The sequence below is a fragment of the Taudactylus pleione genome, unplaced genomic scaffold (genome assembly GCF_031769625.1).
Source record: "Taudactylus pleione unplaced genomic scaffold, aTauple2 ptg000296l, whole genome shotgun sequence".
NCBI lineage: Eukaryota > Metazoa > Chordata > Amphibia > Anura > Myobatrachidae > Taudactylus > Taudactylus pleione.
In genome coordinates, this window is record NW_028284698.1 from 15,084,050 (window position 1) to 15,108,286 (window position 24,237).

The window sequence follows — 24,237 nt, forward strand, 5'->3', positions numbered from 1 at the left end:
TTAAATTTTCAGTGGAACACAGGCCAGGAAGCCAGCTGGCCAATGCTGACGCGTTGTCACGCGTTCATTGTTTGGGGGCTTCAGTTGTTCCGCCCCACAGGTCGAAACAAAGGGGGGGGATATGTGATAGGATCATTGGTAAAGTGGTCTGTGGCAGGTACATTTGTCCCAGATTCCTGTCTTATGTGTTTTAAACCCCCAGGAGAAAGTCTGCAGTATAGCAGGCTTGAGTTTCGGCTTTTTGAAAAGCCGGTTTGGGACCTGGAGGTTGTGGGTGAGAGGAGAGGGAGGGCTCCACCCACGGCCACTCCAGGTTTTGGTTCTCGCAGCCTGGTAACAGGCTTGTTAGGGTTTCCACCTGTGAGTGGCCAATATAAGCCTAGTGTGTTGAGGGCTGATTGTCTCACCTGGGAGAGCAGACAGGGAGTTTGCTCAGAGACACTTGAAAACCTAACTGTGAGTGTTGTGCTGTGCCTTTGTTGCTGGCGAGGGTATTAGGCCCTGCCAGGTTCTGGTAGTGAGGGAACTACCTGTGAAGTTAGTGCCCCGACAGGGCTAGGATTTATGTTTATGTTTTCTTTATGTTATTTCTGACATTGTACAATAAAGACTGGCGCCGACCAGCTTGTACTTGCATCCAGACTGGTGTGCTGCTTCCCTGCTGCTGTGTGTGTGTGTAAGGAAGGAGTCCTCTACCCAGGAGAGGGACCCCCTAACCTAACTGTGTCACAATATATATATATATATTTATATTTTTATTTTACAGTGGTTTCTGTGTGCATATTAATTTGCTTCCACCAATGACGCAATTAGGGTCCAGCTGAAATGAATGGCTGTGGATTGTTCACGTTCTCTAACATTTTGTTTGTTTCACTTGACCTGCTAAATCTAGGCTTCCACAAATGTGCACACTCCCTTATCATCTTATTTCAAGGAGCAGGTTATTATATTACAGAGTACAGTGCCCTGACCCGCACATATACTGTATGGTCAGCCCCTCACATCATAATAGCAACAAAGTACACTTTTTACAGTATAGTCACTATTTACATTTTACAAGATAACCCTTAAAAGAAAAGGTAGCAATTGTGCAAAGACAAGCGCAAAATGTCACAAGTTTTCTTGCTTTTTTTGGAAGCTGCTATTGTACTTGTTCTTTACATATAGTCAAGGACATTCTCTTTCAACTTCATAACAACAACACCATTAAAATAACCATGGAAAGGTTTACTATACCAACACATGTATACACCGCATCTTCACGACAGATGTCTATCCTGTGTACACAACTCATTTCTCTAATTTATGTCTGGCACAGGGACAGTCCGGTCTAACTGGTTTCATTGGACTTGAAGGCTTCAAGGGAATGAAGGTAATAAATCGTTATAAGATTAAAATAGATAGTTTCTGAGAGGCTCAGGACACAAATGGGGCATCCATGGTAGGTGACTGAAGCAATATTTTAATGTTAAACAAATCTAATTGGAATTTTTTACTGGGTAACTAAAATAATAAATCAAGGTGGAACCGTGCGTGTAACTTTTGTAGTAAAGCCTAGTAAGGCACAGTCCTACATTGAAGACTGATACATTCATTGAAATGCCTGGAATTAGATTCAGAGGTGGTAGAATGGATACAACAGTGAAGATTTAAAGATAGAGGGGCCTATTCTTCATAACTAAAGTTTCCCAGGAGGTAATTAGGTTTAGAACTCGCATGGAGTTCTACCTAATTACCGGAGGAATTCATCATTCCTCCTCCCTATAACTATCTATTCCGAAAAGCTGTCATTTTTGCGATCACAGCTTTTCATGAAATAGATACTTATCCCTCTCTACACTAACTTACCGCAGCTGGAAACGGTGCTGCGCATGCGCTGTTACATCTGTAAAACCAGCGCATGCGCAGCACTGCCTACAGATGCGGTAAGTTTGTGTCCCCCCTCCGCTCATCTGCCCCCCCCTCCCTGCTCACCTCCCCCCATCCAGCACTTAACTGCCCGCGCAGCAGCCTCTGGCTCCGTCTGCTAGGCTGTCATGTGGTCTCCCCAGCAGAACTCAGTACTGTTTAGAAAAAAAATAACTTTTTTTTTCTAAACTTTATTGTGTTCTGCTGGGGAGACCACATGACAGCATAGCAGACGGAGCCAGAGTAGAGACCACAGCGCCGGAGGAAGACTGCAGGGGACCTGCCCACGCTGACACAGGTAAGTGTTACCTGCTATTCGCCACCTCACAGTGGCGAATAGTAACTCCATCAAATTTCGAAAATACATAATTTTCGGAATTTGATGAATACCAAACGTTAGTATTGGGAGTGTGGAAATTAACGCAGGGGGACTTAGCAAGGAGCAATATCAGTGTTATCTCCTGTGCTAAGTATCTTCATGAATACTAAAATAACGTTATTTAAGGAAAATGTCCTTAAAAATGTTATTTTAGTGTTGATGTATAGGCCCCAGAGAGTTATAGTAAATGGAATGAATTTAGAACAGAATCAATCCTTCATTAATATCTTTATTGGTGACATTACTGTGGGTATTGATGGAAAGTTTGCATTTTTGCAAAGAGACAATGATGTGTTACAGGTTAGGCACACTGGGGTGTGGGGGGCAAAAAGATTGATGACGTAGGTAGATTGGGAATGGCCAAGAGTGTGACATCTATATGTTAGTGACAAAAAAGTGCCAAATCATGTACTTGGGTCTCAAAAATGAAAATGCTGCTTATAGTATTGACAACACAATAATGAAAAATGCTGAGACAGATAGAGGTCTATGAATCATTATTTCAGGCATGTTAGTTAGGCAGATAGTGTAGCAAAGTGATACTGAGGGCCAGTTGGATGATAAGTTACATCTGAAGAGGCATTAGTAGTAGAGAGTAAGGTGGTAATGCCCATGCCCGCCAAGAGCCGACACTGGCCCGGGCACTGAGTGGGGGCGTGGAGGGTGGCGCTGTGAGCCCCTTAGCCCAGTGCAAATCCGGGGGGGGGGGCACAATCAGTGTGATCACGCCCCCTCACAGGCAGATTAGAGGAGACTGCTGCTGCTCAGCGGCAGCAAGCAGTCTCCCTGCTCCCTCTGCAGCCCAGCATACAGCAGCGCGTGCTGGGCTGCTGACAGAAAGGAGGGACAGGGTGGCGTCGGACCCGGGCCCTCGCCGGATCCTCCAACAAGCCTGGGCATGGGTAATTAGTACCCCCTCTCTCGGAGCCCCTGATAATGCCTCTATGAAGGTTAATGGCGAGACCACTCCCAGAACACTGCTTATGGTTCTGGAGGCCATATATCCAGAAGAACGTAAACAAATTAGAGATTGTGCAAAGATGGGGCCTGATTCAGGCCCGCAATACCGATATTCTCACAGTCCTACAACGCATGCGTTACACAGAGTGTACACACAAAGACGCTGTTGCGATCGAGATGAACTGTATGAGAAATGTTGTGAAAAAGTGATGGGTGGTGACTGGATGGTGCATGCAGAAATGGTCCGTTCAGTGGGCGCTATGGGAGTGTCACGTGTGTATCAATGCACACGCCTGCATTCACAGACACAGGCATAGGAGGCCATGGTCAGAGGGAGATATACTGCACCTGCCACAGGGCTGGTGCAGGTTGATGTGACCGATGGTGGTGTCTAAGGACGCAGCAATTGATGTTACAGCATGCACAGATACTAAAAGTGGGCTCTCAGTTTTCGCACGTTTGGCCGCACGGATGTACACGAGGGAAGGAGCTTGTGTCTGCATTTGTATAAAGTCGTCGCCAATAGACGCTGCTGCATGCGCTTCTGCATCCAACTCACTTAGGGGGTCATTCAGACCCGCTCGCGAGCGGCAGGACGCTCGCAAGCGGGTCGATGTTCCCCACTGCGCATGCGCACGACGGAGGGAGCTCCGTCGTTCGCATGTGCGACACCCGGCGAGCCACGGGCTCACCATCGCTCCGGGTCTCGCACCAAAGGGGGCGTGCTGTCGATGTTGATTGACAGCACGCCCCCTTTGGTGGGTGTGCCGGGGGCGTGCCTGCCAGACGGAGGCGTTCCCATGGGAACGCCTACCATCTCAAGCCGGCCCCACTGACATCACTAGTGATGTCAGTGGGAGTGATTTTGGCTCTGATAGAGCCAAAATCACTCCAGGACTTGCAGCAGCGAGACCCTACCGCAGGGTCTCCGTCGCAAGCCCGATTGTCATGACGCTCGCTATAGCTGTGGGTGGTAACCCACAGCTATGCGAGCGTCCATGAGGACGCTCCAAAAAAAGGTAGGAGGGCCCTGATTCAGAGCGAGCGCTCTGGTCAGAGCGTTCAGCTCTGAATCAGGCCCTTATGCCCATGGGCTGCTAAAATGGTCCATTTTGTAAATAGAATACAAGTGACATTTATGTTTTCTCTGGATTTCAGTATATTCTCTATTACTATGGCACACAGTAGTATGCTGGGGAGTTCTTGTATCATGTTTATGTTAAGCTGGCCAGACATGGTGCACTATGGCCCTCATTCAGAGCCGTACGCTCTGAGCAGAGCGCACGCTCTGAATGAGGGCCGCCCTCCATAAAAATGGACCGTCCTCCTGGACGCTCGTATAGCTGTGGGTCACCACCCACAGCCTATACGAGCGTGCAGTTTGATGGCCGCGATGGTCGTGACCATCGCGACCATCAAAACTGCGAGCCGGAGCCTGCGGTTGAGGTTTTCAACCGCAAGCCCCGGAGTGATTTTGGCTCCATCAGAGCCAAAATCACTCCCACTGACATCACTAGTGATGTCAGTGGGCCGGCTTCTGACGGGAGGCGTTCCCTTGGGAACGCCCCCGTCAGGGAGGCACGCCCCCCAGCACGCCCACCAAAGGGGGCGTGCTGTCAATCAACATCGACAGCACGCCCCCTTTGATCAGACACCACGAGCGAAGGAAAGTCCTTCGCTCGTCGCGTCTGGCGCATGCGCACGACGGAGCTCCCGCCGTCGTGCGCATGCGCAGAGCACAACATCGACCCACTTGCGAGCGGACAGCGGCTTGCGAGTGGGTCTGAATCAGGCCCTATGTCCTTTCTGTCTGAATAATGGATGGACGGATCTGTAAGCAGTTTAGCCACATATGTAGGTGGTCAAATTGCACACGGTCCCTTTAGATGTAGCAACTGGGTCACACTGTGGGCCTGATTCTGTAGTGGATTCCTAATGCATGCACGGTTGCAGTTTTTGGTGGAGTCGCAGCAGTGGTAATATGCAAATGCTAGTTTCAGCCTACCCCTTGTACACTACAGTGCACTGGACAGTGCAAGCCCTGAGTCACCCACTTTCTTTGCATGTGGACAGAGCTGGATGAAGGGGAGGGAGGGGGGGGTCACAGGGAACGAGTATCCCCAGCCGCCCTCTCTGGTGCTATGGGCTGTATTAAACCTGTTGCTGCACTGTTTTGTGCTTGCTTTCTGTTTTAATAAAGTTGGATGGAAAAAAAAATTTGAAGGAACTTTGGCCCTGATTCAGACCCACTCGCAAGCGGCTGTCCGCTCGCAAGTGGGTCGATGGTCTGCACTGAGCATGCGCACGATGGAGGGAGCTCCGTCGTGCGCATGCGCCAGACGCGACGAGCGAAGGAAAGTCCTTCGCTCGTTGTGTCTGATCAAAGGGGGCGTGCTGTCGATGTTGACTGACAGCACGCCCCCTTTGGTGGGCGTGCCGGGGGCGTGCCTCCCTGACGGGGGCGTTCCCAAGGGAACGCCTCCCGTCAGAAGCCGGACCACTGACATCACTAGTGATGTCAGTGGGAGTGATTTTGGCTCTGATAGAGCCAAAATCACTCCGGGCCTTGCGGTTGAAAACCTCAACCGCAGGCCCCGGCTCGCAGTTTCGATGGTCGCGATGGTCACGACCATCGCGGCCATCAAACTGCACGCTCGTATAGGCTGTGGGTGGTGACCCACAGCTATACGAGCGTCCAGGAGGACGCTCCATTTTTATGGAGGGCGGCCCTCATTCAGAGCGTGTGCTCTGCTCAGAGCGTACGGCTCTGAATGAGGGCCTTTGTCAGTGAAAACAGAGGCCCTGATTCAGAGCCGGACGCTCTGACAGAGCGCTCGCTCTGAATCAGGGCGTCTTATTTTTTTTTTATGGAGCGGCCTCCTGGCCCCTCACATTGCTGTGGGTTGCCATCGGGCTTGCGACGAGACCCTTGTGGTAGGGTCTCGTGGCCGCAAGCCCCAGAGAGCTTTCGGCTCAAACAGAGCCGAAAGCTCTCCCACTGACATCACTTGTGATGTCAGTGGGGCCGCCCCCAGATGGTAGGCGTTCTCATAGGAACGCCTCCGTCTGGGCAGCCACCCCCCCTGCCCACCCACCAAAGGGGGCGTGCTGTCACTCAACATCAACAGCACGCCCCATTTGGTGCGAGACCCGGAGCGACGGATTGCCCGTCAATATCCGGGTCTCGCGCATGCTCAGCGCTCGCGACCGAGTCTGAATCAGGCCCAGAGACCGCAGATTAGGGATGGCTATCGGTGGGTTAGCCATCAATGGTCACTGTTGGTGGTTGACCTTGATGGTATGAAATCATTGACTGGGAAACATTGGTGGTTTCATCCACTGATGGTGATCCCTGTGTTAGTACTTGCTGGGGAGCGGGCCAATCAGGAAGTGGAGGCAGGTCTTAACAGGGTGTGTCAGGGGGGGGCAGAGCTAGGCTATGTGCTATTAATGGTGGCGAACCACTGGATCTCCGTCGTCGATGGCAAAACCATTGCCCATCGGTGGTTAACCAACCATCGATGGTCGATGGCCGTCCCTACAGCAGATCATTCTGGGAGCAGGAGAGGTGAGGGGTGTGTACTGTACAGTGGTTGTGTGTTATTAGGATGTATTGGAGAGGTGTGGCCAGATATGCACACCATTTATTCTGATTGTGTACTGCAACGGTTTGCATCCAAAATAATAATATCATCATCATCACATTACACCATGTTCTCTCCTACTGTTAATAATCTTGCTTGTATATGTGATCTGTGGACATGCTGTGTGCGCCTGTGATGGGAGTGTCAGTGGTGATATGTGGCCAGGCTGTGTGCTTGTGATAGTGTCAGTGGTGATATGTGACCAGGCTGGGTGTCTGTAATGCTAGTGTCAGTGGTGATATGTGACCAGGCTGGGTGTCTGTAATGCTAGTGTCAGTGGTGATATGTGGCCAGGCTGGGTGTCTGTGATGGGAGTGTCAGTGGTGATATGTGGCAAGGCTGGGTGTCTGTAATGGGAGCGTCAGTGGTGATATGTGGCAAGGCTGGGTGTCTGTGATGGGAGTGTCAGTGGTGATATGTGGCAAGGCTGGGTGTCTGTAATGCTAGTGTCAGTGGTGATATGCGGCAAGGCTGGGTGTCTGTGATGGGAGTGTCAGTGGTGATATGTGGCCAGGCTGGGTGTCTGTAATGGGAGTGTGGGTGGTGATATGTGTCAAGGCTGGGTGTCTGTAATGGGAGTGTCCGTAGTTATATGTGGCCAGACTGAGTGTCTGTGATGGGAGTGTCAGTGGTGATATGTGGCCAGACTGGGTGTCTGTGATGGGAGTGTCAGTGGTGATATGTGGCCAGGTTGGGTGTCTGTGATGAGAGTGTCAGTAGTTATATGTGGCCAGACTGAGTGTCTGTGATGGGAGTGTCAGTGGTGATATGTGGCCTGACTGGGTGTCTGTGATGGGAGTGTCAGTGGTGATATGTGGCCTGACTGGGTGTCTGTAATGGGAGTGTCAGTGGTGATATGCGGCAAGGCTGGGTGTCTGTAATGGGAGTGTCAGTAGTTATATGTGGCCAGACTGGGTGTCTGTGATGGGAGTGTCAGTGGTGATATGTGGCAAGGCTGGGTGTCTGTAATGGGAGTGTCAGTGGTGATATGTGGCCAGACTGGGTGTCTGTAATGGGAGTGTCAGTGGTGATATGTGGCCAGACTGGGTGTCTGTAATGGGAGTGTCAGTGGTGATATGTGGCAAGGCTGGGTGTCTGTGATGAGAGTGTCAGTGGTGATATGTGGCCAGACTGGGTGTCTGTGATGGGAGTGTCAGTGGTGATATGTGGCAAGGCTGGGTGTCTGTAATGGGAGTGTCAGTGGTGATATGTGGCAATGCTGGGTGTCTGTAATGGGAGTGTCAGTGGTGATATGTGGCAAGGCTGGGTGTCTGTAATGGGAGTGTCAGTGGTGATATGTGGCCAGACTGAGGACCTCATTCAGAGTCAGTTGTTGCGGCCGCACGGTCATAGGGGAAAGGGTCCGGATATGCAAATTAAGCGATCACAAGTTGCGGTCCTAAGATGAGATTGTTTGCTGAACGACCGAGGGTAAGAAGCGGCCATAAGAATAAATCACGCCTCCTTCTCGATCACATCACACGTCATCTCCTGGGATATAAGGATTAATCGCGAGCATCGGCAACCATCGGAGCTGGTCGTAGAGCTTAAGGTTGACCATACCCTCTCTTAAGCACTACGATCAAGTCAGTGTACAAACCTCCCATGTCACGTGTGCCATGACACTACTTTGTTAATTATGCACTCCCATTAAACGCCGTTCGCATAATTAAGCACGCCTGCGTTCGGATCTCCACTCCCCCGTTTTCAAACACCTTCCCCTGTTACCACCCACAACCGCCTCAAACTAACGACCTGGCTGTGTTCAAGGAGAGAGAAATTTCTGATCGTAACAGCTAGTTTGCGTACGCGCATTGTGAACTTTACGCATGCGCAGTTTAGCGAACATCGGTGGCGTACGACCGTGCGGCCGCAATGACGACTCTGAATGAGGTCCTGAGTGTCTGTGATAGGAGTGTCAGTGGTGATATGTGGCAAGGCTGTGTGTCTGTGATGGGACTGTCAGTGGTGATATGTGGCAAGGCTGTGTGTCTGTGATGGGAGTGTCAGTGGTGATATGTGGCAAGACTGGGTGTCTGTGATGGGAGTGTCAGTGGTGATATGTGGCAAGGCTGTGTGTCTGTAGTGGGAGTGACAGAGGTGATATGTGGCAAGGCTGTGTGTCTGTAAAGGGAGTGTCAGTGGTGATATGTGGCAAGGCTGTGTGTCTGTGATGGGAGTGTCAGTGGTGATATGTGGCAAGGCTGTGTGTCTGTGATCGGAGTGTCAGTGGTGACATGTGGCAAGGCTGGGTGTCTGTGATCGGAGTGTCAGTGGTGATATGTGGCAAGGCTGTGTGTCTGTAGTGGGAGTGACAGAGGTGATATGTGGCAAGGCTGTGTGTCTGTAAAGGGAGTGTCAGTGGTGATATGTGGCAAGGCTGGGTGTCTGTGATGGGAGTGTCAGTGGTGATATGTGGCAAGGCTGTGTGTCTGTGATGGGAGTGTCAGTGGTGATATGTGGCAAGGCCGGGTGTCTGTGATGGGAGTGTCAGTGGTGATATGTGGCAAGGCTGTGTGTCTGTGATGGGAGTGTCAGTGGTGATATGTGGCAAGACTGAGTGTCTGTGATGGGAGTGTCAGTGGTGATATGTGGCAAGGCTGGGTGTCTGTAATGGGAGTGTCAGTGGTGATATGTGGCAAGGCTGTGTGTCTGTAGTGGGAGTGACAGAGGTGATATGTGGCAAGGCTGGGTGTCTGTAATGGGAGTGTCAGTGGTGATATGTGGCAAGGCTGTGTGTCTGTAGTGGGAGTGACAGAGGTGATATGTGGCAAGGCTGTGTGTCTGTAAAGGGAGTGTCAGTGGTGATATGTGGTAAGGCTGTGTGTCTGTGATGGGAGTGTCAGTGGTGATATGTGGCAAGGCTGTGTGTCTGTGATGGGAGTGTCAGTGGTGACATGTGGCAAGGCTGGGTGTCTGTGATCGGAGTGTCAGTGGTGATATGTGGCAAGGCTGTGTGTCTGTAGTGGGAGTGACAGAGGTGATATGTGGCAAGGCTGTGTGTCTGTAAAGGGAGTGTCAGTGGTGATATGTGGCAAGGCTGGGTGTCTGTGATGGGAGTGTCAGTGGTGATATGTGGCAAGGCCGGGTGTCTGTGATGGGAGTGTCAGTGGTGATATGTGGCAAGGCTGTGTGTCTGTAGTGGGAGTGACAGAGGTGATATGTGGCAAGGCTGTGTGTCTGTAAAGGGAGTGTCAGTGGTGATATGTGGCAAGGCTGTGTGTCTGTTATGGGAGTGTCAGTGGTGATATGTGGCAAGGCTGTGTGTCTGTGATGGGAGTGTCAGTGGTGATATGTGGCAAAGCTGGGTGTCTGTGATGGGAGTGTCAGTGGTGATATGTGGCAAGGCTGTGTCTCTGTGATGGGAGTGTCAGTGGTGATATGTGGCCAGGCTGAGTGTTTGTGATGGGAGTGTCAGTGGTGATATGTGGCAAGGCTGTGTGTCTGTGATGGGAGTGTCAGTGGTGATATGTGGCAAGGCTGTGTGTCTGTGATGGGAGTGTCAGTGGTGATATGTGGCCAGGCTGAGTGTTTGTGATGGGAGTGTCAGTGGTGATATGTGGCAAGGCTGTGTGTCTGTGATGGGAGTGTCAGTGGTGATATGTGGCAAGACTGGGTGTCTGTGATGGGAGTGTCAGTGGTGATATGTGGCAAGGCTGGGTGTCTGTAATGGGAGTGTCAGTGGTGATATGTGGCAAGGCTGTGTGTCTGTAGTGGGAGTGACAGAGGTGATATGTGGCAAGGCTGTGTGTCTGTAAAGGGAGTGTCAGTGGTGATATGTGGCCAGACTGGGTGTCTGTAATGGGAGTGCCAGGCTGAGTGTCTGTGATGGGATTGTCAGTGGTGATATGTGGCAAGGCTGGGTGTCTGTAATGGGAGTGTCAGTGGTGATATGTGGCAAAGCTGGGTGTCTGTAATGGGAGTATCAGTGGTGATATGTGGCTAGGCTGGGTGTCTGTGATGGGAGTGTCAGTGGTGATATGTGGCAAGGCTGTGTGTCTGTGATGGGAGTGTCAGTGGTGATATGTGGCCAGACTGGGTGTCTGTAATGGGAGTGCCAGGCTGAGTGTCTGTGATGGGATTGTCAGTGGTGATATGTGGCAAGGCTGGGTGTCTGTAATGGGAGTGTCAGTGGTGATATGTGGCAAAGCTGGGTGTCTGTAATGGGAGTATCAGTGGTGATATGTGGCTAGGCTGGGTGTCTGTGATGGGAGTGTCAGTGGTGATATGTGGCAAGGCTGTGTGTTTGTGATGGGAGTGTCAGTGGTGATATGTGGCCAGGCTGTGTGTCTGTAATGGGAGTGTCAGTGGTGATATGTGGCAAGGCTGTGTGTCTGTAATGGGAGTGTCAGTGGTGATATGTGGCAAGGCTGTGTGTCTGTGATGGGAGTGTCAGTGGTGATATGTGGCAAGGCTGGGTGTCTGTGATGGGAGTGTCAGTGGTGATATGTGGCAAGGCTGTGTGTCTGTAATGGGAGTGTCAGTGGTGATATGTGGCAAGGCTGTGTGTCTGTGATGGGAGTGTCAGTGGTGATATGTGGCAAGACTGGGTGTCTGTGATGGGAGTGTCAGTGATGATATGTGGGAAGGCTGGGTGTCTGTGATGGGAGTGTCAGTGGTGATATGTGGCAAGGCTGTGTGTCTGTGATGGCAGTGTCAGTGGTGATATGTGGCCAGGCTGAGTGTTTGTGATGGGAGTGGGAGATGGGAGCGCAGGAGGAGGCAGAGCGCGGCGTGCCTATGCGGCACAGCCGTTCCCTACCCCCATGGAATGGACCTCAACCCTGAGGAAATTGCCATTCTGTAATAAAACGAAGAGAGTAACGTCCTTCTGCTTCCTCCCCATTATTGTGTGGTACAGGCAGATTGGGCTAGTAAATTCCTAACATATGGCCATGGTGAAGGTTTCTCCTACCACTGTGCACAGATTGCAGGATGTAGATGTGGTGGCTTGTGAGGATACCCAATCTATTGCTGCTGCTGTGTTCAATGCCCACTTTACGGATATGTTCCACTCTCGAGCCCATTATTTTCATTTAAAACTTGCTTCCTATTTAGATAAGTTTATTCTAATAATTTTGTCAACAGTATTTGTAGTCCCATATCTCGCTTAATGAAATAGAGTACGCTGTTAAGTTGTTTCCAAGTGATAAGGCCCCTGGGGTGGATGGGCCTTCTATTGATTTGTATTAAGCACATTTCTGCTTTTTTGTCTCCAAATTAATGCAGATCTTTGAAACCCTTTTGGATGTAGGTTCTCTCCCTGCCTCAATGGCCAAGGCTTTCATTGTGGTTATTTATTTATTACTGTTTTGCTTATGTTTTAGGGGGAACAAGGCAACATTGGTTTTCCTGGTAACCCTGTATATATAAATAATGGTGATTTGGCAGTGCCAGGTAATATTTTTGTTGTATGCTTACATTCTAGATGTGTAAAGTGAAACTATTAAGAATGTTTTTGTTCTAATTGTTCTCATCTTAGTAGACACTGGATATCACTTTAATATGACAATGGACAATGAGTTCACAGCACTGAGACTTATGTTATATGAATGATGATTGTTCTAACCATTTGTATTTGGATGAATGTGGCCTACAGTAATGGTGTAGCTAGAGGGCGGCACCTGGGCCTCACTGCAGAATATTAGTCCCAATTTTCTAGCCCATAACACAACCTTCCATTACATAATACAGCACAAAAAGTCCAGCACATAACAGAAAAGCATACCTCTCATACCCGTGTGCCTGGGGAGGAGGTGTAGCGGTGTAGGTTCGTGACACCAGGGACCGCACTCCTCCTCCGTGAAGGAGACTTACCTAACTGTCGTCTCGACGGCGCCTCGGTGTCAGCTTGATAATTTTTGGCACACACGCAGCCTCCCATTGTGCGCCGGCGGTGCTTGTCCACTCACCCGGAAGGGCGTCGCCGTTCCGCACCACTACCGGACTGTTAAGTTAGGAGACCCCTACCCCTAGCATCTCCGGCACCCGATCGGTCACTCCTCAGAACACTGCATCCCGGGCACCGCCATCTTTACCCATTTTCAGTAGGCACTGTAATACTGACTAGCGGGATGCCGCAGTCAGCATCATTGCTCAACTATTGACTGAGCTACGTTGCTCCCTCCTACCCTGGTCACACACTCCCAATATATCTATAAAACTATTATTCATCACCATGTGCTCATTGTGACATTCACAACTCTGCACAATCATTCCTTTTCATCCTACCAACTGGGTTTCACAGGTCCTCTGCACTGTGACACTATTGATTTTTATTTTAATTTTATGTTGCCAATAAACTACCTCAATACAACATTGATACTAAATCGACATTCATTCACTATAGAAGGGGGGTCATTTGAGCATACATACCATCCCTAAATCATAACATGAATTTAGCTAAATCATTAGAACAATATTCATTTTAACTGTCCACATATACGAATACTACGGAAGTATTTTTTATTTTCAGGAATGTCAGAAGGATAAATGAAAATATCTTCCCTCACTTATGCTTCCAAACATTTCAGCTCTATGAAAACCAAATCTCATACTGACCACTCAAGCTGCGATATGAGCAGTGACTCGGCGCAAAGAGCTCAGAATCACAGCATGTGTGACCCAAAATTGGGTCTGGTCTACATTGTCTAGATAGATAATGTTTGGGTAGTCAATGGAAGATAGATAGGCAATAGATAGACAGGGACTGAATGTCGACTGGTGACAAGGTCGACAGGTACTGAAGGTCGACAGGCAATAGGTCGACTGGGACTGAAGGTCGACAGGCAATAGGTCGACTGGGACTGAATGTCGACAGTGTCATAAGGTCGACACACTAAAGGTCGACTGGTAACAAGGTCAACAGGTATGAAGGTCGACAGGCAGTAGGTTGACAGGGACTGAAAGTCGACAGGGTCAGAAGGTCAACACACTAAAGGTCAACTGGTAACAAGATCGACAGGTATGAAGGTCGACACTCATAGTCAAATGGTCGACACATTTTTTTAAAAGTTTTTAGGGTTAGTGTCAGGGTTAGGGTTAAGCACTTACTCCGACGGGTCGACTAGTAACAAGGTCGACAGCTATGAAGGTTGACAGGCAGTATGTTGACACTCATATAGTCAAATGGTCAACACATTATTATTTTTTTTAGGGTTAGTGTCAGGGTTAGGCACTTAGGGTTAGGCACTTACTCCGACGGGTCACCTAGTAACAAGGTCGACAGGTATGGAGGTCGACAGGCAGTAGGTCGACACTCATATAGTCAAATGGTCGACATAATTTTTTTTGTTAATATTAGTGTCAGGGTTAGGCACTTAGGGTTAGGCACTTACTCCAACGGTTAGGGTTAGGCACTTAATCCGATGGTTAAGGTTAAGCACTTACCCTGACGGATAGGGTTAGGCACTTACCCCGATGGTTAGGGTTAGGCACTAGGAGGGAGGGTTAAGGTTAGGCACCAAGAGGAGGGTTAGGGTAAAGATTAGGGATAAAAAACAAAACAAACCATGTGGCGACCATTTGCATGTCGAACATATGAGTGTGGACCTAATGACCGTGTCGAACTTCAGTACATGTCGACCTTGTTACCAGTCGACCTTTAGTGTGTTGACCTTCAGACCCTGTCGACCTTCAGTCCCTGTGGACCTGCACACCTGTTGACCTTGTTACCAGTTGACATTTAGCGTGTCGACATTCTGACCCTGTCGACATTCAGTCAATGTCGACCTACTGCCCGTCGACCGTCATTCCTGTCGACCTTGTTACCAGTTGACCTTTAGTGTGTTGACCATCTGACCATGTCGACCTTCAGTCCATGTCGATCTACTGCCCGTCGACCTTCATACCTGTCGACCTTGTTACCAGTCGACCTTCAGTGTGTTGACCTTCAGACCTTGTCGACCTTCAGTCCCTGTCGACCTACTGCCTGTCGACCTTCAGTACCTGTCGACCTTGTTCCTAGTAGACCTTTAGTGTATCGACCTTAAGACCATGTCTACCTTTAGTCCCTGTCTATCTATTGCCTGTCTATCTTCCATTGTCTACCCAAACATTGTCTATCTAGACAACGTAGACCTAATGACCGGATACCTTAAATAGAATGGCTGAATATTGGGCATATTGGTAAATCTGGCTAGAAGATGAGGACTATCGGCCTGTGTGTTTGGCCAGCTCTGACTGCATTAACAGGACACGGTGATAAATCCACTTGGCTATGTGTAGGGCAATATTGGACACTGATCCCGTCGATCTTCATGCTTAGCTGCCTTTACACCTTCGCTTTAATTTTACTGCATTGATGTTGGAGATTTCTCTGTTGACGACCGACCTTTTTTATTTATATTAGGCCCACAAGGTGATCCAGGTCCCCCTGGATTCCAAGGTATGCCAGGGGATGATGGACCCAGTGGTCCACCTGGCCCTCCCGGTACACCAGGGTTACCAGCATTCGGAAGAGGTAAGAAATTGTCTTTCTTTAGTGACAAATGGGGAGACTTTTGGAAACCTGGATATGTGACAATTGTATAAAGGACTGATGGGGGCACATGTACCACAACTTGAGCAATTATGTTGCAAGTCATCTAAGCAAACAGATAAAATCCAGTCTTGGTTGAGGACCCATAAGTACATGTGGTATCCCACATGGTTTGGCAGGTCTTTCCAGCAATGCTCTCTACACTCCTGCAGACAAATTTGGCGCTGCGATATCCACAATGTAGATTTTGTACTTGCACATCCTTACCTTTTGAGACAACAGCAAGATACATTTGGGAGAGGGGAGAGGAGCGACATGCAAGAACCAGGGGCTAACATAGGATTTGTAGAGGGAGGGGGTTTCCAGAGAGGGGGTAGAGCCAAGCATGGGCTGGAGACTGAGGTGACCTAGTATATGCTATATAATATTTATATATAGACACAGACAGGGCTGCCATCAGAAATCGTGGGGCCCGGTACAAATGAAAAAGGCAGGGCCCCCCCATCCCCTTTGTTCTTCCCCCCAAAGGTCTGGTGGACGCAAAGGGGTGGGGTTGAGCTCTGGTATCTGGAGTACATCTATATATATATATATATATATATATATTATTTTTTCCTTTAAATATTAAAAAAGAATAAACAGATTTTTTGTTTCTTAAATTGAGAAAAGCCTAATGATTTACAACAGAGCTGTACTAACCTGCTATCCGGAGGTTCAGTTACTGTATGTGGTATGGAACACTGGACCTCATTCAGACCCGCTCTCAAGATGCGCTCGCTCGTTGCAAAAAAAGGGCCGGATATTTAAATTATGTGATCGCACTGCATCGCGTAAGGACGCCCTCTATGTCTTAGCGAGCTACGGCACTGAGCGGTCGCAAGTGTGTTAAGACGCCCCCTTTCCCCTTGCAACACACATCATCTCCTGGGATTGTTGGATGAATCGGTAACATCAAGAGCCATCGGAGCTGATCGCAGCCCTTGAGGTAGACTTACCCCACCGCAAGCACTGCGATCAGTGCTGGCTGAAATACATGGAGGTGACCTGTACAATGATGCTACTTTGCTAATTATGCACACCCTTTAAACTGCGTTTTGTTGGCCTGACACGCCTGCGTTCGCAACAACACTCCCCCGTTACAAGCACCTTCCCCTGTTACCCACCCACAAACGGCACTATCTGTCACTCAAAGCAGCGGGCAGTCTGTGTGCTACGAGCGCACAATTTCTCATCGCAGAGACTGGCTTGCACATGCGCACTGCGAATTAGACGCATGCGCATTGAGCAACAATCGCCCGGCAGTGAGTGATCGCTCCTTAGCGACAGGGTCTGAATCAGGCCCAGCACTGATATGGCAAGGGGGCAGAGGTGCAAATAGAGAGAGGCACACTTAAGGACACAGATGGGATAGGAGCAGAGTCAAAAATGGGAAGTGGGCAGAGGCAGAGATGGAGAGGGGGCAAAGGCACAGCTATGAGGGAACTGGGGCACAGATATGGGCACATATAGGGAGAGTACAGAGATAGAAATTTGGGGAGGGGGGAGACAGAAGCAGGATTCATGAATATTACAGGGGACAGTGGGGCAGATTGTATAGGAGGGGAGGGGGACAGAGCAGGATTCAGAAATAGTACAGGGGATAGATTGTATAGGAGGGGGAGGGGTGGGCAGATAGGCATAGTACAGGGGACAATGGGGCAGATTGTATAGGAGGGAGGGATGGGGCAGAGGTACCTCAGTGTGTGCACCGCAGTTGCTCTCTCACATTTCCTTCCTCAACGCAGTGCACACAATATCTGGCCAATGAGAGCAGGGGGAGGAGAGCTGTGGGTGGAGCAACTATGGAGGCAGAGGTGATTCAATTAACTAATTTGATAGGGTCCTGAGAGGGGAACCTGTCTGTGAGGGGGCCCACTGCTCCTACCTTTATTATATAAGCTGGTCCTCCTGCAGCTGCTCCTGATTCACAATTTCACAGTAACAGAAGCAGGACACTGGTGCCGCGTGTGTGTATGATGATCATGCAGTGCTGCCCGGAGAGATCATTAATGAATGAGTCACATCACACACTGCTGAGCAGTGAGTGATGACTCATTCATAGAACTCTCTGGCCAGCACTTAGCAACCTCAGCTGTCCTGTATGAGGGCAATAAATTAGCAATTAACTCTGCTTGCCGACGTCCGGGCCCCTTAGCTGTCAGGGCCCAGTACAGGAGTGCTGGCTGTCCCCCCCTGATGGTGGCCCTGGACACAGATACACATTATTTGTCCTCTGACTTGTGTCAGAGGCAGCAACAGCAGCAGAGACAAGGAAATACAGGTCACTGATGGGATTCACTGTTCTTTGAAGAGGATGGCGAGCCAAATGCTACGAGGGTCGGGACTTAATTGCTGACCGCAGCACACGGCTCCGTTAAAAGAAAAAATTGGTTAATCATGGGGGATTTCTGGGTATTCAGAACCCCCTCCTGTGTGCGCTACTAAGTACAGTAAGAGTGTGTTCACATAATTGCAAACTGAAGCGAAACCCGCACGGAGGTGCAGATATGCAAGGCGATAGCCGTATTGTTTGCAGATGTCCGAGAGCTAGTTCAAATACAAAACAGAAAGAAATTTGTTGTTAACGCTATTACAAGCACTACAAATGTGTGTATCTAGTAATAAAAGCTTGGGGGTTTTGTTCATATTTTGATCAAAACATTTAATCTTGCAGGACCCCAGTCTCTGCAAGTTGATAAACTAACACTTCATTAAACTGCAGTTAAATGCACTGACCTTTCAGTTACAGGGCGCATGACGCATGGCAATTTGCATGCTGTGCATCCCGCCACTCTTCGCATGCATGCTGGTATGCATGAAGAAAGGACAGCTGTCTCGGTAAGAGCTGTCCTTTGCGAGTGAGGGACTTCCGGGTCTATGACCCAACAATCCATTTAGCGTCCTTCTGCGCATGTGCAGAGGGATGCACACGCCGCGGGGGGTGCTGTCAGGGATCCAATCGGGGCATCGCAAATAGAACCCCATCGCATCCAAACCCCAGAATTTATCGCCTTCCGGGGCTTGGTGCATATGAGAAATACAGTCAAACCCCTGAAAACTGCATTTTCTGTGGTTTGACTGCATTTCTGACATTGGTGCATTCTGCCCACAAAGAGAAACATTCAGATAAGGGCTGGCTTGTGAGCTACACCCAACTAGGCCTTATACACCCTGGTCCTCTGATGATGATGTGAATGGTGGTCGCCAGCACTTGCTAGTCATTTAACATGCTGGGAAAAATTTACTAAGCAGCGGGTTCTAAACCCCGGCGGTTTGGTGGCGATTTGGCGGTGGTTTTGCTATCCGCAGATTTACTAAGGCCAAAATCTCTGCAAAACCGCAGTCAAAAGACATTTTAGAATAGAATAGAACAGTATTGTCATTTAGAAACTGCTGCAAAACTGCCACCAAACCCCTGGGGTTTAGATCCCGCCCTCAAACTGCCACCAAACCGCCGTGGTTTACAACCCGTCGCTTAGTAAATTTTGCCCGTTGACACCAGAATGTCGACATATGTTTTTTTTGTTGTTTTTAGGCTAAAATAAGCAAAAAAACAAAACAAACAACATTCTGAACGTGTTGACATTTTAACTATGTCAACCTAATTGTTGTCAACATATTGGCTGTTGACCAAGTGCCCATGTCGACATTCTGACTGACATTCAGAACCTGTTGACAGTCTTGTGTCGACCTTTTGATTGTCGACCTTTTGACTGTCGACTAGTCATACCACACCTGTCTCAGCATATGGACATCATTTTGTTATTTTTCCAAGCATCTGACTTGATGCTTTTTTTTAAATGTATATTTGTCCAACTCAGCATTAGTGTTAGTATATGTATGCCTCACAAGTCCACCTCAGCAGGAGCTGGAAGCACCCACACTGTGACAGATATCGTGGGGAACTCCAGCCAAAACTGAATTCTCATACTAAAACAGGTGAAGCTGTATTATCTGCACTGCTGTTATGACCCTCATAGTAGATTTTAACAGGATGGAAGAGAATTGTCCTGTATTTCTGAAGGTTACTATGTTTATGGATCCACTTGTGTCTGTTTGTTACGTCTAGAGGGGAATTATGCCATTTAATACTGTACCAATGCAGTTAATAAACTGTATTACATGGGTTGTTGGACTTACATACAGATCTCATGTAATTGGATTCCTTATAGCCTTAAATTTAAATTGTGACCACAAAGATAGAAGCTCACAGTTCCATCTGATGGAAATAGTGAGCTTCTTGTACGAGGTCTCCCAACTGAGATGCTGCACCTATTTCTTGTTATGTATTTGGATGTAGTAAAACTGCATTAATCCTTGTATACAGTATATATAGATCCTATATTTGGTGCATATATTTAGCAGGATCTTAAATGTGACCACTGTACTAGAAGCAAGGTGCACAATTTTCTACAGAACCACTTCTAGAACCAGCAGATATTGATGTGTTTCCATAGTATATTAGTTTAAGGTGAACTTTACCTATATTACAGCACATGGAGCAGCAATGGCTGGTGTCTCTGCATTTATTGCACTTACGCTGCAAGGTGTTCATACACATTGTGACCATTAATAAAAAGGGTACAAGATTACCCCTCAAACTTCTTGCATGACATGTGACTCCAAAGTTGTACAAAGTCTTTTAACATATATTTTAAAACCATACTAGTGACCAGGGGCTGGCTAGCAACTTTTAGCCTGGGGGGCAAATGCATGCAGGTGGCCCTGGCAGAGGAGTAGCGTGTAGCCAGGGTGCTCGGAGCACGTGCGTGCTTAGTCGCCCCCCCCTCAAGTGTTCCAGGGAGGAGGTGGCTCCATTTGGAATTAATGTAAAGTAAAAATAAAGATATGTGGCAGCCCCCTGTAGTGGTGCCCATATGCAGTGCCCCCTGTGCCCCAGGAGAGGACCCCCTTATGCAGGCTACCAGTAGTGCCCCTAGTAGTGATCTTCCTATGCAGTGCCCCTTATACAGTGCCCCCAGTAGTGGTCCCCCCTGTGCAGTGCCCCTTGTACCCCCGTAGTAAGCCCCTTATATAGTGCCCCCAGTAGTGGTCCCCCCTGTGCAGTGCGCCCAGTAGTAGTCCCCCCCTTGTAGTGCCCCCAGTAGTAGTCCCCCCTTGTAGTTCCCCCAGTAGTAGCCCCCTTGTTGTGCCCCCAGTAGTAGACCCCCCCTTGCAGTGCCCCCAGTAGTGCTCTTTCCCTTGTAGTGCCCCCAGCAGTAGTCTCCCCCTTGTAATGCCCCCGGTAGTAGTCCCCCTCTTGTAATGCCCCCAGTAGTAGTCCCCCCCTTGTAATGCCCCCAGTAGTAGTTCCCCCTTGTAGTGCCCCCAGTAGCAGCCCCCCTTGTAGTGCCCCCAGTAGTAGCCCCCCCGCAGTAGAGAGACACGTAATAAAAAAAAAAAAAACACTTACCCGAAACCCCGCTCCTGGTCCCGCCGCTGCTATTAGCTCCTCCGTTCGTCCTCCCGGGCCGCTTTGCATTATGGGAGAGACGTCATGACATCATGTCGTCTCTCCCATTACCCACTGCGGGAGCCAGAAGATGGCTCCCTCAGTGGGAGCAGCAGCAGCCGATGAGAGTCTGACAGACTCTCATCAGCTGCTGAAACAAACACACAGCTGCCGGTGCCGGCGGCTGTGTGTTTGTCACTGTGTAGCGCTGACCAAACTCCATCCGGTCAGCGCTACATGCGCGGTGCAGCCTGTGTCACAGTAACACAGACTGCCCGCGGCCCGGGGGGCGCATGGCACCCTGCCCCCCGGCCCAGCCCGCCACTGCTAGTGACCCTCCACGGCTTTCCACGGGAACAATTTTGAATTTACGGCGATAGTCTTTTATAACCAAGGTCTTATAAGATTGCTTTGTAGACGACATTACTAATTTTTTCCTACTGATGTCAACACCAAAAAATTTAGTTTTGACGTGACACGCAAAAGGGCCACGTAAAGTTACCAATGAGCAAAACAGTCTTCACCTAGGTCAAATCTAGCCACGTTAAGTGCCTGTCCCTGTACTTTATTTATTCTCATGCCACAGCAGACTCTTACCGGGACTTGGACTTGTTTGAAATTGAAGAATCATTTTTCACTAAATGAAATATAGTAAGAACAGTAAAAAAAGGAAAAAAACTTACATTTTGTATCAGTAAACAGGGCTTATATCAATTATTCTGGAGAAACTGGATAATATGTATCAATTTCTACATGGTATAAAATAAAGTCCATCATTGTGAAATATCTTTAACGGTTTAGGCAGCATAAGCCAAGAAAGCACTCGGACGACCATTTTTTCATTGACTTGCTTCACTAAAATCGTCACTGCTTAGCTTCCTTTTGTTATACATTAATGTTTCATACACCTAAACCTTCCTCATCAAATGCTCTATGGAATAGTGAGAACTGCATCAAAATCCGTCCAGTGGTTCCCGAGATTAGCCCGAGCACACAGAGGCCGCCAGGGACTTTATTTCATACTATTTATAGATATATGCAGTGACATTGTGACAATATATTCAACAACTAAATGTGCCATTGTACGTTTCTCAGGTTTCCCTGGTACACCAGGATTTCCAGGTATTCAAGGAACTAAGGGGGAAAGGGGAGATCAAGGAAGAACAACATATGGACCAAAAGGACTTTCAGGCCATACTGGTCTACCAGGACTGCCTGGCCCCATAGGACTGCCTGGACCCTCCGGTAATGTTCTCCACTGTTTCTTTTTAGATGCATTCTGAAAAAAGGCAAGAAGTACAACAATCTGTCATCATTCATTATATGCAGCAGAACATATAAATTGCATGTATGTGTGTGTTATGATTCACAGTGACATTTTTGCTGAGTGTATAAATGTCAGGGAAGGTAAAACACTCCCAGATGTCAGGGTCATCTCTTACCAGCTATTTGTAGACAGTGGACTAAGTTGTGCACTTTTCTTTTTGTTACCAATGATCTGCCCATTAAACAGAGTTTCAACCGCCAATATTAGTCGTACACAATGGAAAGGTGTCAGCATGTCTTAGTACAATAGAAATGAGCAATGAGAAAGTACGGTAAGGGGCTGATTCAGAATTGAGGGGAAGCCTATTTGCAGACTAAAGTTGCACTGCGCATGTTCCTACCTACATCCAAGAAGTCGGAACTGGGTTGTACCAGGGCATACTTACATTGGCAAAGTTCAATAAGGGCACAGATACATGCGAATGTGGGCTATGCAGGGCTGTATGTAAGTGAGAAACGCTTGTTTGGAGGCCACATTTTTGCACTTACTATAGCCTAGGCGCTGATGCTCACTGATGGCCCTAACTAGGAGTAAACAATGTGCACAAACAGATACATACAGCTCTGCATATGGGTGACTATATACACACCCAATTAATCTGCATCATCACTCTATGGGTGAGAAGTACTGTAGTAAGCCTTGGAGAGTGGTAAAGTGGAGAGTGATAAAGTACCAACCAGTCAGCTCCTAACTGTCACTTTAAAGGCTGTGTTTGCAAAATGACATGTAGGAGCTGATTGGTTGGTACTTTGTGGGAGATGTACTAAGCTCTGGAAAGTGATAAATTGGAAAGTGATAAACTACCAACCATTCAGCTCCTAACTGTCATGTTACAGGCTGTGTTTGAAAAATGACTGTTAGTAGCCGATTGCTTGGTACTTTATCACTCTCCTCTTTATCACTTTCCAGGGCTTAGTACATATCCCCCATATGTGAACACAGTGACACACTGCCTCATACTGTCAGCAAGTAGCCAGGACACAACCTATTTAGAAAGTTATACCCCTTTTACACCGGAGCTAAAACCCGGGTTATTGCAGGGTTAACCCGGGCAGCTCCTTGGTGTAAAAGGGGTGAGGGTTGGAACGCCGGGTCATGTGACCCGGCAATCCAACCCAGGTAAATAGCAGGGTTTAACACAGGAGTAACCCGTGAAACCCTGCTGTGTGTACGGCGCACTCTGGGTCTTGATGACCTGCAGTGCGCCACAAGCCGGCTGATTGGTCCGACTTCAGTGGCGCTTGGAGATGACGTCATCTCCAAGCGTCCACTTTCACCCCGGGAAAGCCGGGTCTATGCAGACCCGACTGCGGTGTGAGCGGCGCCTACTCGGGAATATCCGGAGTCGGCGCCGGCTAAATTCCGGGTCTGATCCGGATAGGAACCCTGTTCCAACTCCGGGTCAGACCCGGAATTTTGGTGGAAAAGGGGTATTAGATACACTCTCATCATTCTTTCTCCAAATGTGGGGGTATTTTCTTTATGTACTGTATATGTCATGGCACCAGACGAATGTGATCAATAGTATTATAGGCAGAGATGTGTCAAATCCTGGAGAGAGATAAAGTGGAGAGAGAGAAACTACCAACCAATTAGCTTCTGGCATTTTTCTCTCTCTCTCCAAGCTTTGATAAATCTCCCCTTATATGTCTTTTGCTTGCTGACTGTATATTTATAGTATATACAGTATATCTCTGATGGCCTTAAGGTGCTTTCACATTTAAAGGACTGATGCAGAGTGACAGCAAATGTGTTTTGCAGACGTATGGTGCTTGTTTTTCCACTGCACAAGTGTACAAGTATAAGCGATGCAGAGATGTACACAACTTGCGTCTCACAGCTGATAACTGGGTAGTACAGGGGCATTCGCAGTTGGGCAAAGTTCTGTGAGGATCTTTTAGGGGAGACCAAGATGCAGAGATGCATGAAATCGGCAAATGGGTTAATATATATATGCATTTAGGGCCTGATTCAGACCCAGTCGCAAGCGCTGTGCCCGGGTCGATGGTGGCCGAGAGCGCATGCTCATGACGGAGCCGGCTCCGTCGT

The 24,237-nt window shown here is 48.5% G+C and overlaps 1 protein-coding gene across 3 annotated transcripts in view; it reads left to right on the forward strand.

Annotated features, from left to right (window-relative positions):
- Positions 1 to 24,237, forward strand: part of COL4A6 (collagen type IV alpha 6 chain) — a 367,236-nt gene that overhangs the window by 263,812 nt on the left and 79,187 nt on the right. For all 3 annotated transcript variants that reach the window (XM_088482857.1, XM_088482856.1, XM_088482859.1), the window contains 4 exons: positions 1,319 to 1,372; positions 12,219 to 12,288; positions 15,242 to 15,352; positions 21,957 to 22,106. In XM_088482857.1, coding sequence (XP_088338983.1) covers positions 1,319 to 1,372; positions 12,219 to 12,288; positions 15,242 to 15,352; positions 21,957 to 22,106 — 385 coding nt within the window. The remainder of the gene's footprint in view (positions 1 to 1,318; positions 1,373 to 12,218; positions 12,289 to 15,241; positions 15,353 to 21,956; positions 22,107 to 24,237) is intronic.